The sequence below is a fragment of the Mytilus edulis genome, chromosome 12, assembly GCF_963676685.1.
Source record: "Mytilus edulis chromosome 12, xbMytEdul2.2, whole genome shotgun sequence".
Taxonomy (NCBI): Eukaryota; Metazoa; Mollusca; class Bivalvia; order Mytilida; family Mytilidae; genus Mytilus; species Mytilus edulis.
The window spans coordinates 38,549,923-38,571,192 of NC_092355.1; the positions used below are offsets into that span (position 1 = coordinate 38,549,923).

Genomic DNA, 21,270 nt, shown 5'->3' on the forward strand with positions numbered 1-21,270 from the left:
TCTTCACAATTAATGGTTCGTTTATGAATGGATAATACGACGTTATTCTGTGTTTATATCTTTTTGACTGCAGTATATATAATAGGTCACTGTTAGCCAGGGGCCGTGTCAACGAAGCTGTCCTAGGACTAAGACCTGTCTTAGGATGGTCTTAGGACACGTCTTAGTCCTAAGTCGGGTTAACGAAAGTCTCCTAAAATAAGATATGTCCTAAATTTGGTCCTAAAGTTAGGATATACAATTAGGTGTCTTAGGATAGTCCTAAAGGTTACATCGTCCTAAAACGTAATAAAAACAACAAATATGGCATAAACTCAATACCGTAAAAATACTAATACAATATTAAACTATCATTAGATAAAATTAATAAAAAAAAATATTGTTTAATGTTTGTTAAAGATTTAATCTATTATATTAAATTATTTCGTGATGCCTTTTTTGAAGCCTAAACAATACTATCATCATAAGCAACATATTTTCAAATATGGGAAAAAGTTTACTTCTTTTTTACCTAATCCTGATTCGATACATGTAATGAAATCGAGTGGACCTAAGGACAAAACTAGTTTATGTACTAAAATTGCAGCACGAATATCACAAAGTTTTCTGACCTATTACTTTTGTTTTCGTATTAAATCCATTTATATCTTTTATCATAGTTAATAACGTATTTATTAGTATTCCGTAAAAACTTTAACCTTTTTTTGCGTTAATTGTTTTCTATATAAGAGTCATCCTCCCTCTCTTTACATATATGTTCTAAAATACAATTCAATCTATGTCATACAAATCTCTACATATATTTTCAATTAAATACATGTGTTAGGATGGTCCTAGGACCATCGAAGTTAGGACTGTCCTAAGACAGCTTTGTTTTACATCCTAAGACATGTCTCAGACACGTCCTAAGACCATCCTAAATAATGTCCTAAGACCTATCTTAGGACATGTCCTAGGATACTTTCATTGACACGGCCCCAGATCGGCTTGGTGTATTTGGATAGACAAAAATGTTGCCTTGCAATGGGCCACCTACGGACACCTGAAAGAGTTGTTGCAAGGTTTCTTTACGTGCGAAGAGCGTGGCACTCTCTTCAAGCGAGACATCGGATCTAACGTCCTCATTCTGACCGGACCTAACTGAAAACCTTTGAATCCCGCACAACGAAACGGACAATCCACTTTGTCACTTGAGCGTTTTACTGCCAGGCTGAAGAAGATCAAGTGACTATATTTCTATTCCGCAGTCACCTTTGATGGTAATTTAAGTACAACCGTGAGAATAGACTACCTGTAAAGCTAGAAAGACATACAAAATATATGCCTTATACCTATGACTGTGTCTAGTGTTTTAGTATCTATAAAGCGTGTTGGGTTTTTTTTCAAATAAATCAGCTGGGAAACGAAGAAAATATACAAAAATTCAATGCCTTTTTGAAATTTTATTGAGGTGTAAAAACGTTGATTAAAGAGTATTTTGTTTGAGAAGCGCTTCAGACTACAACGATTTTACAACCCTATTAAAATGCAAAAAGAACCATTGATTTCTTACAATGTCTTTTTAACAACTGTGAAATAATAAGTATTATTGCATAGCAATATAATATTTCCCACAGAAAGTAACCAAAAGTTAGCGTGCAATAAATTATAATATCACATTTTTCGTCTGTTTCCAATTTGCATTTTTTTTGCGTTATTGCGAAAGCACGTTTTGTTATAAATTAGGCCTGTTGTGTTCGCAATGAATTGTTTTATATTTTGCATTCTTAGGTCTTTTATCAAATGTTTATAGCTGACTATACGATATATTTTGTGTTCTCGTAGATAAAGACCGTACAGTTGTCTTTAATTGTTCATATTTGGATATTTGTCTCATTGGCAGTCATACATGTACCACATCTTCTTATTTCTATATTACATACATTTGTAATTACATAATTGAAACATACATGAAACATGTATATTATTTCGCGTCAAATGTAAACATCATATATCTTCCTATCAAAACATATATAAAGCAGAAAAGACATGCATCAGTTTAGATAAAATGTTCAGCCATATAATGATTAAGAACTTAAGGACATATAGTTCGTATTCATATATCCCCTTGAATATCGAAATTTTTACATTTTCAACAAATTGTTTAAAGTACTGTATTTTGATTGAATTTGACCAGGATAAACCAGGAAAAAGCACAACGTTGGCCTAAATGTTATAAACATGTACAGGAATCTGATGTTCAGTGGTTGTGGTTCATGTTTATGTGGTTCATAAGTGTTTTTCGTTTTTCGTTTTTATATAGATTAGACCGTTGGTTTCCTGTTTGAATGGTTTTATATACTAGTCATTTTTGGGCCCTTTCTAGCTTGCTGTTCGGTGTGAGCCAAAGCTCCGTATTGAAGGCCGCACCTTTACCTATAATGGTTTACTTTTATAAATTGTGACCTGGATGGAGAGTTGTCTCATTAGCACTCATACCATATCTTCCTATATCTACATACAAGAATATGACCTTTGAATATGTTAAAACTGGGATGTGTTTGTTTTGTAACTAATGTAAAAAATCATAATCTTATTGCACTTTTGATTACATGGTATAACAGTTATAATGTAATGTTTCTCTCTTTTATCTTTTTAAATGAAATATGAAATTCAATAAAACTAATTCATAAAAGTAATCCAATTACAAATAACCATTTAGCATCGCAGTTGGAATTTATCAATATTCTACAAGCGAATTACAATTAACTAAAAAATAAACTGAGAGTGCATATAGTTGCACTGATAGTTTTCATTCGCGATGATAGTTTTCAAACAATTAAGAAAATAAATCAATGTGTACTTTTGAATCTTATAGGTTGTTTATTAAATTTGTTATGGACATTAATTTAATCATTTGCATTTTGTATGTCGCATTAGTGTTGACATTTATCTTTTATACACGATTTATGGGCATTTTAATGTTCTTAGATATTATCTTCAAAAGATATTACAATAAAAGAGAATTATGGCATATAAATAATATTACAAAAAATTAAATTATAAATTATAAATTAATTTAATAATTAGTATAGGATCAAACATATTTGCAGGAGTTTATTGGTGTATAAACTGGACCAATTAAATCATAAACAAATGACGAAGAAAATTTCGAAGAGCTTTTAAATCAACATGACTTTTTTGTACGAAAGTTTGTGAATAATTTGGTCCGGTTTACAGACCAAATACAAACTCTGGAAAAATGTGATAAATCCTTATAGCATTGCGATTATTTAGTTGTTTTTTTTTTCAAACACCTTAGGGACGACATCAAAAGATCAATGTAAGATAAAAAAAAATTAATTCAAATAGTTTGGGGTGGGGAGGGTGAATTGCTGCAAGATGTGGTTATCCGACATTGGTTTTTACATATATCTATAGGGTCAATCAATTTTTCCCAAATTAAGTTAAGAGGGGGGTGAGGGGTCAGTGAAAAAACTATATGAATTTAGTTTTTTATCCTTCATTGAACTTTTGATGTCGTCCCTTACATCGAAAATAAAACTTGTTCACAAGGTTTATGTGTGTATTCAGGATGCCATATTGGTAACTGAAACGTACGGGATCGGTGAATAGGGTAGATATTAAAGCTTCTCTCGTGAGGTCTAAATTATATTATCGGAGTATCATAAAGCTTAATTACTATTAATTTTTATTAAAATATGATGCTAGATATTCCATTGTTACCATCATTCGGATTTTTAAAATTGTAAAAATGGAAAATATCACTATTAGAGTTCTTGGGGTTGGTTTTTTTTTTACTATTTCCTTCATAATATTTGCCAAACTTATATAGATCCAAACTTGTGAAATGAAAAAGACTTTCATTTTTCAGTTTTACAGGGAAAAAAAGTAAAATTTTATCATTTAGAATTCGTAAGTGATTGTTTGATAATACACAATGTATATTAATACGAATAAAAGGAGGATAGGTGTATAAGTCAACAGTAAGCAAGTTATACAAAATGAAAATTTTAAAAGGTAATCTAGAGGTCATTATAGTTAATATACATCTGTGAACCAAATACTAACCGCTAAATCGCTATGCCCATGAACGATTTTTGTTAATATAGTTAATTTAGATTTAGATTTCTATTTTGATTTAATCTGAAACCAAGTCCAATAAAACAAACAGTTATAGATGCTAAAGGATTTGACTCTCCTCTTTTTAATTTCGATAGTGCAGACTTTTTTGTTCAAATAAAAATTTGATTGAAATCCCAATACATCTTTTTTAATAACTGACGAACATATTTATATGATTGATGAAAAGTTGACAAATCATTTAACAGGTCATTGTATACTGTTACATGTATTTGTTAGTTTGTGATAAAATCATGAGAAACCTACTGGCTTGTGAAAATATTGAAGTGAATAAATATTAAACTAATTGCTTTTAATTTTGTTGAAACAAGTTTTTGATCTAAAGATCTTAAAAAGAAAACTAAAAAAAAGTGTTAATATTTGAGAGCGAGTAATTCAGGTGTAAAGGTCATTACAAATTTGAAGGCGAGGCCATGGCTTTACCTAAATTTTATTTCTCGACACTTTCAGTTTTTTTAATGAAAAAACATAAGCATGTTTATGGATCATCATGAACTTAACTACTCTATACTAAAATCAATAATATAGTAGTTGCTATTCGTCTATGTCATTTTATCTCTAGTGGACAGTCTCATTCAGGATTCTTATTTTGATAGCTGTCCTCTTAATTTCAACTACATCAACAAAAATCGTTTCTTTTACTATTGACTCTCCTAAGTCTTATTTCGATAGCGAACATTTGTATTTGAACTGGAATCCACTTGTATTACGCTAATATAAAAAAAAATTAAAAAAAAAAATAAACACCGTAGTTGTCAGCCCAGATCCAAGTTTAATTTACACTTTATAAGTGAAACATTGAAAAATAGACATAGATGTCTCATTGGCAATCATACCACATCTTTTTTTTATACAAAAAAAAACACACAACAAACATCCGTTCAGACATACACTATAGTTGTATGTGCCTGTTTCCAGTCAGGAGCCGGAAGTTATATGGTTTTCGGTGCATGGTTGCTGTCTGCAATAAAAAAAATTCTGTGAATAAATTTAGCTTAAATAAGCCTCGTTTTTCTTTTGAACTATTCATTATGTCATGCCAGGGACTTTTGTAACTTGCTGTTTGGTATGGGATTTACTCATGTTTGAAAGCCGCATGGTTGTTTACATCTTTGAACTTTGGTCTTTGGTGGAGAGTTGTCTGTATGACACTCTAAGATCATCCCCTTATAATTATGCAATTTATACTATCGGTATAACAAAAAACAGAGGCGGAAATATAGTCCCTTATACATATCAAAGACCGTTTAAGGTAAATGAAACCGGCCCAAAAGAATGCCTTTTTATTTCACCAAATGAATTTGATAGCGCACCTCGTCACCAAAAAATACGTGTTCAGTCTCAACCTTTATATATGTTATGTATTATTATCAAATGCATCTTACATTTAAATGTTAAGAATGCACACAAATGCTGCCACTTCCATGTAAGACGAAAACCGTCTAATTACTTCAAATGCTAAAATTGTGAAGATTTCAGTAACTTAGCATGACTTATTGATGCTAGTACCCGATACATGTGAATTGTATGGTCAAAAACAGCCCATATTTATGTAACAGAAGTATTCTACTTTCCAATGAATAGCTAAAAGTTTACATAACAATTTTTGTAAAACTGCTATATTTATGGGGGCAAAAAGGGGTCCTACTGGGCCTACTACTTTGCTGTGCGGGCTGTATTTGTGCGTGTAAGCCTTACGATATATGGTCAAGATATACTAATCAAGTAAAAGGGGAAGGCAAGTAAAACTGCCGTTCTATATGTGTCATATCTTCAAAAATAAAGCATTGCTCTTATAAACAGTGACATTTGTAAACATTCGAGCTTTGTTTAAATTTAAAAGATCCAAATTAAATATATTTTGAAAGATATAAAGATTTCAATCTTAATATGTATCATTTTAAATAACTGATGAAAATATTTAAGTGTCTATTAAAAAGCTGACAAATCATTTAAAAGGTTATTGAATACTGTTTGATGATTTAATCATGAGAAAACTACTGGCTTATGAAAATATAGACGTTAGGAAATATTATACTAATTGCTTTTAATTTTGAGTATACATGTAAGGAAAGTCTTAGATCAAAAGGGAAAAAAAACATGTGACTATGCAGTTGCGCACTGAGGGGTCGAGGGGTCAAGGACATTATGTAAGGAGTTTCTATACTCGTGTTATTGCGTTATTTTCTGAAGTTTATATCTCAACGCTTTTTTTAAGGAAAAAAGATAAGCATGTTACATCTACATTACTCAAGAACTCTAATTAAAAATAAATAAATAAATATATATATAAAGTTAAATAGAAATGACGTACATAGCTGACTATGCGGTATGGGCTTTGCTCATTGTTGAAGGCCGTACGGTGACCTATAGTTGTTAATTTCTGTGTTATTTTGGTCTCTTGTGGAGAGTTGTCTCATTGGCAATCATACCACATCTTCTTTTTGTATACATAAATACAATATACCAAAATGCAAAAAGCTTACATACTTTTTTTGAGAGTTATGAAATCCAAATATGTACTATGGCACTAATAAAAAGAAATCGCTCCGAATCTCTGCCTTTGTTTCCGGAATTTCTTGTAAACTTTGTCTAGTACATGGAACTGTATATATACATTGTATTGATACTTGTTTATGAATAAGGAATTCGAAATTTTGAGAATAACTTTTTTTTAAATTGTACGTTTGGTCTCCTTTTTTATGAAAGAACAGAGGTCAAAATAATATACTGAACTTGTGTTATTATATATAGATTGATTGACATTTGATGGATTATCTTCCAGTAGCCAATATCTCATGCATTCTCAAGAAGAGAACAAATTAACGATATCTACAGAAGGTTTGTACTGAAATAAGTATATATACCGACCGGGAAAAGGGCGGGAAATTTGGACTACCACTGGGAATTGAGAATATTATGGATATAGAGACGGATCAAATTTAATCTTGCAAGATGCCACGTTTGGGTCCTTCTAAAAGTTGTTACAAAGGTTCTTAACGTGCAGCGAACTTTGAAATCTCTGTACACGAGACAATGAGACAACTCTCCATCTAAGTCACAATTTGTTAAAAAGTAAACTATTATAGGTCAAAGTATGGTTTTCAACACGGAGCTTGGCTCACGCCGAACAGCAAGCCATAAAGGGCACAAAAAATGACCACTGTAAAACCATTCAAATGGAAAAACCAACGTTCTAATCTATTTAAAAAACGAGAAATATTAATCATATTTTCACTCCCTAGTAACAATTGGGATTTATTAGATATAGAAACGTACGCGCTAACGGTAAAAATAATGTAATAAAAAAAATCTAGCTAGGGAAAAGAGTTTGTGCCATGTAGGACTTTAATACGCACTTATTAGTGCTAGGTTTGTTTATCTATATGAAAACAACTTAATGAGTGCGATTAAATGTAAGGCGCTATAAAGATGAAAATTATATGATGAATCGAAATATCAATAAAAGGATTGTTATCTGACCACAATTTTGACACTTTAAGTTAATTATTTATAAAAATTTATTTCGTTGATAAATCGTAAATATGTAAACATATTATTTGATAAACACAGATTATAATGTTATATGAACCATAACAATAACATATCTAGTTATCAAACATACTTCAATTTAAAGCAGCTATTAATTTTTGTTTTATCAATAAATCAAACCACATTAAAAGTTATCCTTACAGAATTTTTAATTTGAGAAAAAAAAACAAATTTCGAGTGCTATTGCACGACTTTAAAGTCTCGACATACCCCAATGCATTAATTGCCGTTTAACCGCTACCAATTAAAAAACGAAATTACCTTTACGTGTGTTCTTATTTACCGATTGTGGTCCAACTGTTTGTTTTTTTTTTAAATAAGAGGATTGCCTACTCAATGATGTACAACGATCACAGGCTAGCTGTCTTGGCATACAGTACACACTACAATTTGGTGTTTCCATACTGTTAATAATTTGACTGTTAGGGCAGACCTTTGTATATATATATGATACATAGAAAAAGGATATGTGGTTTGATTGAGCCACTAACTTGTCGATTTGGGATTGAAACGGCCATTTTTATAAGAATCGGTCCTAAACGACTGAACGAAAAATAAGTACATGCAGTTTTCAGTCAAATTTTAGACCTTCCCTCTGCTGTAAAGTCAGTACTGTTCACACATTTCGCTTGCATTTAATTAAGATATGCGCAGTATTATTGCGTGTTGGTTAGTAGCTTAATTGCCATATATAAAAGAATAACATATTAATTTGTCTGGAAAGCAATACATAAACAGCAACAGGTTAACTGCAAGTGAAATGACTAGACGGTACTGAATTATCAATCAGAATACATGTTTTAAAAAAAAATCCTACGAAAAACATTTCTGTCAAATAAAACTGGAGAAGAAAACTATTCCTCGTTTTCAAATCAATTGCTTGAAATAAAGTATTAAGGATGTTCGCTTCTCTGTTTATAAATAACAAGATTTTTAAAAGACTGTTATAAAATGATAGTATATAATTAAAGAAACTAAAAAAGCCGAAAAAAATGGTCGAGATATAATCCATTGAAAATATGGCGGGAAATAATTCTCTCTAGATTTTTTTTCACTTAACATTGGCACCTTTTTTGTTTAAAAAAATATGAAAAAATAACAAGGATTTCATAAGATTTTGAAATATGGCTTTTTAAACAATATGTAATAAAATATAAAAAAGAAAAGTAGGGGTAGTGGGCAATTTTTTTTTATTGTTAATACATGGATAAAAGCAGAGGATTCCGAAAATCTGGCAAAAATTCAAAAAAAAGAGGAGCAAACATCCTTAACTCAGAAGTGAGATCAATAAGTGTATCATACATAAAGCACCATATCTATAAGACGAAAGATAAAGATTAAAAGCCTTGTGAAAATTAATATTGAAATCAGGAACTTCAGTATAATAATAATATGATTGTTATATTTTATAACTTTTAGTGGAGATATGGGTTCAGATTCAGTGCTTGATATAAAACACTTACGAGGACTATGAGCCTGTATCCATGTGAAGATTCCAAATACCATATAACATATCAATTCTACTATTTCCAGGAAATATCAGCTGAAAACTCTTTCGAGAAAGATGTTGAAGCCATGCAAATCGAGAAGAACGGAAAGTATCGTCAGGTTTGTCGTTATTTTGTCTACTTATCCACACTGATGTGTGTCCACACTTGTTAAAGTGTGGACACAAATCAGTGTGGATAGTATGTTTGGATGTTTGATAGTGTTTTCTGACATAAAGAATTCTCTTGTATACTTATAAGTAACTAACGCTTAAAATGCTTTAATAAATATATCTTATAAATCACATTTAACAAATTTTATTACGAGAAAAAAATATCGTCAACTTTGATATTTAGCCGTGATAAACGTTTTGATTTCATTGAAAAGTATACAATTTGTGCAAAGCTATTCACTAATAACTTGAAATCATTTAAGTGATATAATTACAATGGATAAGCGTTGATTCTTGAAAAAGAAACCATGAGCCCGGAGGCTAATGAAACTAGACACACAAAGAAAACAATACAATATAATTAGGTGAGTTTATTTCAGCGACGAATTTAGGAAGCGTTGATTTTAGAAAAAGAATCCACGGTAATTGAATAGGCTGACGTAACCACAATGGTTTAATTGAAAAATAGTTACTTAATTTTCATTGAATCATAATCTGATAATTGATTTTTTGCTTGTTAACGTTGAAAGACCCACATGAAGACCATCAGCTGGGTAGTCAAAGTACGATTATATAAAAATGTGGATTTTCTGAATAATTATCAAAAACGTTTTTTATTACAGGCTGAAGGTGCTAAACCGAGACTGAAAGAGAAACTCAAGGGAGATAACAACGATGAACACTTGCTAGTCGATCAGGTAAGAATAAAGCGAAAACACCGTATCATCGGCTATCGATACTGCAAATATATTTACATATCTTTTTGTTATCTTTTTCCTTGAGTTCTTTTGTTAATTCCTCTAAATTTGGTATGGCAATATGAAAGCAGAAAAAAAACTTATAATATGCACATAATTCTACCTCATTGTGAGATTGGGTCCTTGCAATGCTGCGTCATTGTATTGCATCATTGGGATGCTGTCTCATTGTAATGCTGCGCCGGTCATTGTAATGCGTCATTGTGAAGCTGTGATTTTGCTTCATTGTGATGTATACTCCATTCATCTATTTGTCATCAATGTTAATTAAAAAAGGTTTTATAGCTACTTTTTTGCTTCTAAAACGAAAAGCTAAGATATTTTCTTTATTTTCATTATAATATACTTATTATCTTTCAGCCTGGTGGAACAAAGAGGAATTTTGTCTTAAACCAATGGTATATATGGCCAAAAGGAATTATACCTTATGAAATAGCACCAAATACGTACAGTATGTAGACATTATAATTTTTCAAAAAAAGTGAAGGTGATAAACGGCTGAAAACACATATCTTATTCATAATTACTCTAAATATCAGCACAAAAATGCTAAATCTGGAAATTTGCTGAAGCAGATTTTTGTTCTTCTCTCGCCTGGATTCGAACTCATAATATTGGGATATCGAGACAACACTGTCTGCACACTCTCTCCCAAACATTTTATTTTTGAAGGTGTAAAACAAGTAAAAAAAAAATACTGACAAATCGAATAATTTTAACATAAAAAAATATTCAAAGAATGTCCGAACAACACATACATTCATGAATGCGTATATGAATTATTCACACTGTTCGGTCATGAGATACGTATTAATGATTTATTTTTCTTGGATCATCTTATTTGCTATAAAAATAAGAATAGAACATGCAAGGAACCTTGTCTGTTTACTCATCGTCAATGCATTTTGATGCACAGTAGTCGACATGTCCTGGCAACACCCTTTGGTTTCATTCGTCACAACTTGGCACATCGGGAGAGTAGCGGAATCACCCGAGGATTGCCGATTGCCATTGGTGTACGACGTCAAAATAATGAAGTTATCGGACCGTATCTATTTTCCAGGAAATCACGCTATTTCATTGCAACCAATGTTATAATAAGTTATAATCAAGAAATTATTTTATGGAAAACGATATTACTTCATTAATAGGTCTTAGTATTTTATGAAATATCAATGACATTTTTTTCAGCTGTAGACGAAGAAAATGCAATTTATGAGGGCATAAAACAGTTTGACGACCTTACTTGTATAAGATGGGTCCCAAGAGATGATCCTCTAGCTTCGTTTGACAATCTGGGCCACATAGAGTTTGTCAGGATAATGAGAGCGGCAAAGTAAGAACTCACATATCCTTCATGATGATAAATAGGTACATTAAGAAATCACCTATCCGTCATAATATTGAATGATTTAGAGAGAGAAGACGTCATATAATAATGATTGTATCAGAATAAGAACACACATATCATTTATGATGAATGAACTAGAGCTAGAACACACCTATCCGTCGTAAAAATGAAGAACACACCTATCCGTTATGATAATAAATGAATCAGAGTAAGAACACATCTTTCCGTCGTGAAAATGAATTAATAAGAAAAAAACACACCTTTCCGTCGTGATAATGAATGAACAAGAGTACGAACACATCTATCCGTCATGATACTTAATGAATAAAAGTAAGAACATATCTTTCCGTCGTGATAATGAATGAATCAGAGTACATTGATTTACATGGTATTAAACTTATCGTTTATATTTATAGTTATAGTGGATGTAGATCATATGTTGGAAAAGTAGCTAGTGTTTTAAGTACAAATCCATACCAGGCACTTACTCTTACCCCAGGCAACTGTATGTCAGTGAGTATATTTAAATCCAAACCAATCAATAACTCTTACTCCAGGTAACTGTATATCGATGAGGAGATTCAAATCCATACCAGGCACATACTCTTACCCCAGGCAACTGTATGTCGGTGAGTAGATTTAAATCCAGACTTACCACTTACTCTACCCCAGGCAATTGTATGTCAGTGAGTATATTTAAATCCAAACCAATCACTTACTCTTACTCCAGGCAACTGTATGTCAGTGAGTATATTTAAATTCATACCAGGCACTTACTCTTACCCCAGGCAACTGTTTGTCAGTGAGTATATTTAAATCCAAACCAATCACTTACTCTTACTCCAGGCAACTGTATATCGGTAAGGAGATTCAAATCCAGACCAACCATTTACTTTTACCCCAGGCAACTGTATGTCGGTGAGTAGATTTAAATCCAGACTTACCACTTACTCTACCCCAGGGAACAATATGTCGGTGAGTAGATTTTTAAATCGATATCTGGCACTTACTTTTCCTCTAGGCAACTGTATATCGGTGGGGAGATTCAAATCCAGACCAACCATTTACTCCTACCCCAGGCAACTGTATGTCGGTGTGTAGATTTAAATCCAGACCAACCACTTACTCTACCCCAGGAAACTGCTTGTCGTGAGTAGATTTTTAAATCCATACCAACCGCTTACTCTTACTCCAGGTAACTGTATGTCGGTGAGTAGATTTAAATCCATACCAAGCCCTTACTCTTCCTCCAGGTAACTGTACGTGAGTAGATTTAAATTCAGACGAGGTCCTTACTCTTACTCCAGGTAACTGTATGTCAGTGAGAAGATTTAAATCCATACCAGGCCCTTACTCTTACTCCAGGTAACTGTTTGTCAGTGAGTAGATTTAAATTCATACCAGGCCCTTACTCTTACTGCAGGTAACTGTTTGTCAGTGAGTATATTTAAATCCATACCAGGCACTTACTCTTACTCCAGGTAACTTTATGTCGGTGAGTAGATTTTAATCCATTTCAAGCCCTTACTCTTACTCCAGGTAACTGTATGTCGGTGAGTAGATTTAATATCTTGCAACTTACCGTAAACCAACTAATTTTCGCGAGCGATTTATTTTCGCAACATTCGCGAATATAAATTGTCGCGAAAATTAAAATCCTGGAACTTTCCCTGTCTAACTACATCAAGATTATTTGAAAATTACGAAATTAGTTCGCCGCGAATAGGGATAGAAAAGGCTAAACACGAAACTTACTTACTTACTTACTATACAAGACATTATCAAATGCAAATTATCGCCAAAACTTTACTTTCACGAGCAACACAGCGGGTCAACAGGCCTTTATAGAATCCAAAGGACTATGAATATATAAGTCATTTTATTGTTCCTTCCAAAAAATTAAAATAAGGACACATCATTAGTAGGATTGCAATGGGTTAGGATGTTTTAAGCAATCACAAGCTTTGGGGAACACTTTCCAAAATATTACACAGAATGCATTATCTTCTAAGACGGTAATAAGTAGAACAAATACCAGAGCACCTGAGTTCAATCTCGGTATTTGGATTGTGCGCTGTTGATCACAATTTGGTTTCCTGTGTCATGTTTTACTATGTTTGTCTTTTTATCGTTTTTCTATTCGGTAATTGAATGTTGTGACCTACTGAGTTAAACTGAAAATCGGGTTTGTACTGGCATGAACAAAATGACGGCGTTCGCATGCACAGCAAGATCTGCTTGCTCTTTAGGAGCAGATAAGATCAGATCCGGGTTTATTGGTAGGGTTTGTGGTTGCTCAAGTATTTTTGTTTATGTTTTTTATATTGTGATTTGTGTACTGTTGTTTGTCTTTTTGGTCTTTTCTGTGATAGCGTTGTGTTTTCTTTTCGACATTAAAGATTGGTTTCCTTCATTTCTTTCGTATCTCCCCACTCATAAGTTATGGTTAATTGTCTTTTAATCTGTTAATCGTTTTTCTTTTCGTTCAGGTGTAGTCTGTTTTTATCGGAATTTGTCAAATGATTTTAGTTTAGCGCTTTTGTCTTCATCGAGATTGTAATCTTCTATGATAGGCAAACAGGTATATTTTCATGAGAATCTTCTGTGTTTGTTAAATATGATGATGAGTTTAAGGCGTATTGAGGTTTCGAAATATACATGAGGTTTGCAAAAAGTTATGAAAAAAAATACTGAACTCCGAGGAAAATTCAAAAAGGAGAAAAACATTAAAAATGACAAAATCAAACGCTTTTAATCAACGGAACAAGTGAAAAATGACTGCTTTATTGTGTTTGTACATCATTGAAAAATGTTCGATATTTGTATTGGTTTCAGAGATCTACAATAGTTCACAAAAAGTTACATACTTAAAGTGTTCACCATTAACTTGTACTTGTTTCAGAGATCTACAGTAGTTCACGAGATGTTACATGCTTTGGGTGCTCATCATGAACAAAGCCGACCAGACAGAGATAGTTACTTAAACGTGCAATGGCAACAAATCAAAGAGGACAAACGGAAGAACTTTGATATTAGGAACGTTGCAACAGATGTTTCATATGATGGGTCATCAGATCTACAATACAGTGTATACGTAAGTTGATACGATAGTCAGGATGGTCGTCCTCCATTTATGTATTCATAATTGGATTAGCTCTTTTTCTATATGCTTGTTTTGTTCATTATTCCCTGTTCTTTTGTTGTTGTGGTTGGGTTTTTTTGTTGTTGTGGTTGTTTTTTTGTTTTTTGTTTTATTCAATTATTCTCTATTCTGTTACGCCAACACAGACCATATAATAAGTCTGTATGAAATTTAGGAAATGTGTTAATATTTTTAATAATAAGTATTACCGATTTACAAAATAAGAATTTTTTTTAAGATTTTGAAGATTACTAGAAATTCGTATAATTTTTTTTATTAATAATGAACATATCACACAATAGTATATCATTTCACTAATATTTTTTTTTTAGAGAAAATGTCTTTAAGCATGTTAAGTAAAACAATTACGACAGTAGAATATTTATAAATGTTTGTTAAGAAATGCATTAAAGAACACGATCGTTGGTATAGTAACGATAAAGGCAGAAGTCACTGTAATACATGTACGACGTTCGACTAAAAGGTTTTAAAAGACATTGTCCTAGCAATGCGCGTTCTTACACGTAGATGATGAATTCCAACTAAAGCAAAACGTTTGGTCTGGTCAAATATATTTTGAATCAATCAAATTATATCTATTTGCTATATTTTAGTGGGCTAACGATGTTTATTTAGAAAAGTGACAGCATTGAATTTTACCACACTTTATGAATTCAATTATAATGGATTATCATGATTTTTTTTGTACACGAAATCTATTATGGATTTTCTTTACAGAAAAAGTTGTAATAACAATGAGCTTGACTGTCAATCAAAATCATTGAAATTTGCAGCGTAAATAAACTCATCATAGATACCAGGATTATTACTATTTTGTACACCAGAAGCGTCTACAAAAGTCTCATCATTGACGCTTGAACCATAAAATAGAAAAAAAATCAAATAAAGTACCAACTTGAAGAGTATTTAGATCCCAAATTCTGAAAGGTTTTGATTGGTACAGATAAGATGATATATTCCTGGGGTAGAAATCTGCTGTTTCACGAAAAATTCAATGTTTTGTAAACAGTTGATTTATAATTATGACATCAGTGATAATTCATGTCAACACAGCAATGATAATGCAGGACTGTATTTTTAATTATTGTATTACCTTGTTTACAAAAAAAGATATAATGATTATGTGATTATATTTGCAAAAAAGTGTCATTATGTGATTACTTGGACACCCCCATGAAGGACCTCTTTATTTACAGGCTAGTTCGACTAACGGTGGAAAGACTATACCATTCAAAGACTACAGATTGGAATTTTTAGCGAGTATTGCTGATGGTCTGATGTTCTATGACGTACTTGAAGTTGACAATGCTTACGGATGTTCTGGTAATATCTGATATGAATTAACTTGGGTGTGGGGTACACGTCAACGAAACCAGCAACCTAAAGAAATATATAACTGAAATATATCTAGAATGTAAAAGACTACTGGGGCTGATCCAGTCATTTTTTAAAGTGGTTTCAAACCATATCTCCCATTCAAAAACATTGATCGTCAAAAAAAGGGAGATTCAATCCCCGGAACAACACCCCCTGGATCGCTTTGAAGTTGTTATTATCCAAGTAAAAACCTGAGTTAACCACTGACAAACTTCCTGACTAGGAAATAGCACATGAATATATGGCTGGGTCTATTACGTTTTTCGATATCTAAACCCTACTCCTTTAATCTCGATGGACGTATAAATGTATCTAAAGGAACATTCAATAGAAACCAGTATACTGGAAAACTACCAATAACAGTATAACATAAAACAAAAAGGACAAGCAATAAAACTCTAAACAGAATCCTACAATGGTTTTAAATGTAACACGTCTTCTGATTGACTGAAATAATTTTGTTTATTAGCTCTAAGACACAATTTTATCATGTGACCGTGATGTCATTAAAGTTATTTTGTTATTTACTCCTTAAAAATTAAATTTTGAATTAAACTATTTGGAATGACTGTAATAAGTTTTCTGTCTATTCGAAATAATCTAAATAATGTGGTGCACACTATTAAATAACACGCTACGCGAATAATTTAGTGTGCACCACATTTTTAGTGTTATTCATTTTTAGACAGAAAATATATTACACTCATTCTGAGACTTCTATATCACATGTCATTTAAAGTCCCCTGCCTACTTAACCAATATGACCTATACACGGTCTCTACGCGATTGCTTTTAACCAATCATATTCAGAGAATTGTATCTATTAGGAGGTAAAATAAATTTTTATATATATTTCTTTATATTTTTTGTTAGCTCAATGTACCGATCTTGGATGTCAGAATGGAGGGTTTATGAATTGGGAGTGCAAGTGTTATTGCCCTGACGTGTTAGGCGGTGACACATGTGAAGTACCAATATCAACTGGAAGTGAGTACTATGTGTTTAACTTACAAGTATCTAATATCATATAATGTATTACCAAAAACAAAACACACTATAATTTCTGTATACCATAAAACTAAAAAATAAATTGTTTAACTGAGTTTTCTTTTTTCGACACTACATGTTCACAAACAATAGAATTTTGATTTAATATAAAAATTAGAAGATGTGTTATGATTACCAATCAGACAACTATCCAGCAAAGACAAAATGACGTAGACATAAACAAGTTTTGGTCACCATACTAAAAGGTCACTTTCCTACAGTAATAGTATATGATTATATATCGTATTCATTTAAATGATTTTGATTCATACAGAATGCAAACAAAAAAGTTCATAATAATGAAAATGATAATTATGTGTTTAGACTGTGGTGGAGTGGTGAATGTAGGTGTAGGAGAGGAAGTATATATCAACTCACCTAGCTATCCAAACAACTATGATACAGGTTTAATATGTACCTGGCTTATACAGGTAAGTACTGAGCGAATAAGGTTACTTTCATCAGAAAAGATGTCGGCGATTCAGAGTTAGAAAGACAAGAATACAATAGTAGTACATATCTGGATAAAATTGACAAGTACAAGAAATTCCGTGTACACGTGTTACAGTAAATAAAGGCAACAGTAGTATACCGCTGTTCGAAATTCATAAAACGATTGAGAGAAAACCGATCCGGGTAACAAACTAAAATTGAGCTAAACGCATCAACTATAAGAGAAAAACAACGAAACAACAGAAACACTAAAGTGCAACAAAAAAAAACAAAACGACAATGCAACACACAGAGAAATGAACTATAAGATATTAACTGCAATTTTCCTGACTTAGAACGGAACACTTTGAGAACAAATTGTGAGTTGAACCCTGTGCCGTGGCTAGTCAAACCTCGTGGTTTTATTGCAATGTTTATAAAATATAACACTAAAATGACAACATCACATTACAGGACTATTCAATTCGAGTGAGAAAACAAACAATATCAACTTTTTATAATTGATAGGTTCATATATGACCTTATTTCCAAACTTTTTACAATTGACAATTTATACAAAACAAATGTGATGAAAACCAGTTATCCTAAAAGAGATTTAAAGTCAAATAGTAGTTTTTAAAATACTAGCAGTTCTTTTGGAGCTTTTTATCAATGGTACGAACATTTGAAATAAGAGGTGTTTAGTCAGAAACCAGACACCTCTTGATTTTTCAGAGGGAAAATTGAATGATCAACTGAATTAACTAAATAATGGTTAAAAATTATCAAGGAAATTTAGAAAATGTAAAAAGAAACATTCTAAAGTCATTTGTTTTAAAGATGTATTTGAATGAGGTTCAAGCTATGAAAGTTAAATTCTAATATGTTTTTTAGGGTGTGGAAAACAATATTTTACGTGGGACAATTGAAGATATGGATATCAGTGATAATGGAAAGGCTTGCTTTCATTGGTTAGAATTTAGGTACAATTTATTAGGACAGACTGGACCTAAGTAAGTATAACTTTTTAAAAGTTTCTATCTCTTCGGCCATCTGATTGTTTTGTCATGATGAAACAAATGACAACTTTGACTTGGATACCAATACAGTGATAAAAAAAATCCTTATACGAACCTGTGATCAAAATGGGGATGTTATATCGGATCTCTCGTATAGACAAAGTGAAACACTCTGCATGTTAAAGAACCATTGCAACAACTCATTGATGGTCCGTATGTTGCAAATTGCAATGCTAAATGTATATCCATAATCCAACATATTTGTTTCAGCAGATAACGTTTACATAAAGAAAAAAGAAAGAAAGAAACGTTTTTATTACATTTATTTGATAGAAAAAATGCTTTCGGAGCAAAACATCATTACATCATTAGAAAAGTATACACATATATGAGTACCCTGCCACGTCTGGTCTGTGTGTTTTCATGCTCCACCTACACAGCTACTTTAGTACAAGTACACGGATGCCCTACTATGTAAAGCAGTATATAAACTGCACATCTAAAAAGCTGTATATAAACTGTACATCTGTTAAGATGTAAATAAACTATACATCTGTAAAACTGTATATAAACTGTACATTTTTAAAGCTGTATATAAACTGCAACTCTGTAAAAATGTACGTTAACTGCACATTTTTAAATATGTGTATAAGCTATACATAAAGAATCTACCACTGTATCTTGTGTGATACGATATCTATCCACCGTTTATTTACAGCTTTACAGATGCACAGTTTATATACAGCTTTACAGATGTACATTTTATTTACAGCTTTACAGATGTACAGTTTATATACAGCTTTACAGATGTACAGTTTATATACAGCTTTACAGATGTACAGTTTATATACGGCTTTACAGCTGTACAGATGATATACAGCTTTACAGATGCACAGTTTATTTACAGCTTTACAGCTGTACAGTTTATATAAAGCTTTACAGCTGTACAGATGATATACAGCTTTACAGATGTATAGTTTATTTACAGCTTTACAGATGTACAGTTTATATACAGCTTTACAGATGTACAGTTTATATACAGCTTTACAGATGTATAGTTTATTTACAGCTTTACAGATGTACAGTTTATATACAGCTTTACAGATGTACAGTTTATATAAAGCTTTACAGCTGTACAGATGATATACAGCTTTACAAATGTACAGATTATATACGGCTTTACAGATGTACAGATTATATGCGGCTTTACAGATGTACAATTTATATACAGCTTTATGTTTTTCATTCATTGCGTTTGTTGATTCGTTCGTTTGTTCGTCCGTCCGTTCGTTCGTCAGTCCGTTTGTCCCGTTTCAGGTTAAAGTTTTTGGTCAGGGTAGCTTTTGATGAAGTTGAAGTCCAATCACCTTTCAACTTAGTACACATTTTCCCTATGAAATGATTTTTCTAGTTGTAATGCCAAATTAGGGTTTATGACGGTCCACTGAACATAGAAAATGATAGTGTGAGTAGGGCATCCGTGTACTACGGGCACATTTTTGTTTATATGTATTTCTGCTTCTTATCGATCTGATGAGTTGAGATTTTTTCAACTGATTTTTATAGTTGGTTCTCAGTGACGCACGAATCTAAAAAGTTAAAAAAGCCAAATCAGCTAAGGCATGATTTCAGAAATATATTATAAGGTTTTGCCAAAACCGTTTTGGAAAAATGCGACTTTATATTTGTAGATTTGTTTTACCAAAAGCAAAAAGTTTCTACAGACATCGAAAGAAATACTTAGGAATATATGTTACAATTCACACAATATCTAAAAGTGAATACTTATTTGCCAAACAATTCCCTTCAAGCACACCAACAACGTTCATATTACGAATCTCATAATCCATTTTGTTGGGTCTTTTTCCTTGTTGACATATTTGGGTTTTTGTTTTAGATTATAACACAATGTTGACTTCTGTACCCCTATTTTTGTCATTTTAACCTAATATTTCTGTTTATTTTGTTCACACATTGTTGTTAATATAATGGAATTTTATGCGACTGTCATACAAGTGAGAGGTTTAGCTAGCTATAAAACCAGGTTTAATCTACCATTTTATACATAAGGAAAAGTCAGGAATATGACAGTTGTTTTCTATTCGTTTGATGTGTTTGAGCTTTTGATTTTTCCAATTGATAAAGGACTTTTCTTTTTGAATTTTCCATGGAGTTCGGTATTTTTTAATTTGATTCTTTTGTACATTCATAGGAGATGTGGTACAACCAATAATGAACAGTGGGATGCAACACCTGATGAATTTCCGAACAAAATGATTATCCAGTTCGACAGTCATATTGATGAACAAACATCAAGAGGATTTCGAATGAAGTTTAAATCTATCGGAACAGGTACACATATTTGGATAACAAGATTAATTTTTATCAATTGTGTACATCTAGCAATGCCTCTTAACTGATGTAGAATGTATGGGATGACTGTAATGTATTACGAAATTCAAAGGCTATAAAATAACTTTGAAAGAGCCTCCTCATGGGGTTTTTGATTATGTGTTTTTATAGTGATTATTTGATTATCAGACCAAATATTTCATGATTATTTGATTATTTGATAATCTAGAAAGGGGGACGAAAGATACCAAAGGGACAGTCAAACTCATAAATCTAAAACCAACTGACAACGCCATGGCTAAAAATGGAAAAGACAAACAGAAAAACAATAGTACATATGACACAACATAGAAAACTAAACAACACGAACCCCACCAAAACTAGGGGTGATCTCAGGTGCTCCGGAAGGGTAAGCA

The 21,270-nt window shown here is 32.0% G+C and overlaps 1 protein-coding gene across 2 annotated transcripts in view; it reads left to right on the top strand.

Moving 5' to 3' along the window:
- Nucleotides 1-21,270, top strand: part of LOC139498408 (MAM and LDL-receptor class A domain-containing protein 1-like) — a 62,877-nt gene that overhangs the window by 4,142 nt on the left and 37,465 nt on the right. For both annotated transcript variants that reach the window (XM_071286787.1, XM_071286789.1), the window contains exons 4-14: nucleotides 9,229-9,303; nucleotides 9,979-10,053; nucleotides 10,474-10,564; nucleotides 11,305-11,449; nucleotides 11,881-11,977; nucleotides 14,367-14,558; nucleotides 15,824-15,950; nucleotides 16,878-16,991; nucleotides 17,376-17,482; nucleotides 18,378-18,496; nucleotides 20,715-20,854. In XM_071286787.1, coding sequence (XP_071142888.1) covers nucleotides 9,229-9,303; nucleotides 9,979-10,053; nucleotides 10,474-10,564; nucleotides 11,305-11,449; nucleotides 11,881-11,977; nucleotides 14,367-14,558; nucleotides 15,824-15,950; nucleotides 16,878-16,991; nucleotides 17,376-17,482; nucleotides 18,378-18,496; nucleotides 20,715-20,854 — 1,282 coding nt within the window. The remainder of the gene's footprint in view (nucleotides 1-9,228; nucleotides 9,304-9,978; nucleotides 10,054-10,473; nucleotides 10,565-11,304; nucleotides 11,450-11,880; nucleotides 11,978-14,366; nucleotides 14,559-15,823; nucleotides 15,951-16,877; nucleotides 16,992-17,375; nucleotides 17,483-18,377; nucleotides 18,497-20,714; nucleotides 20,855-21,270) is intronic.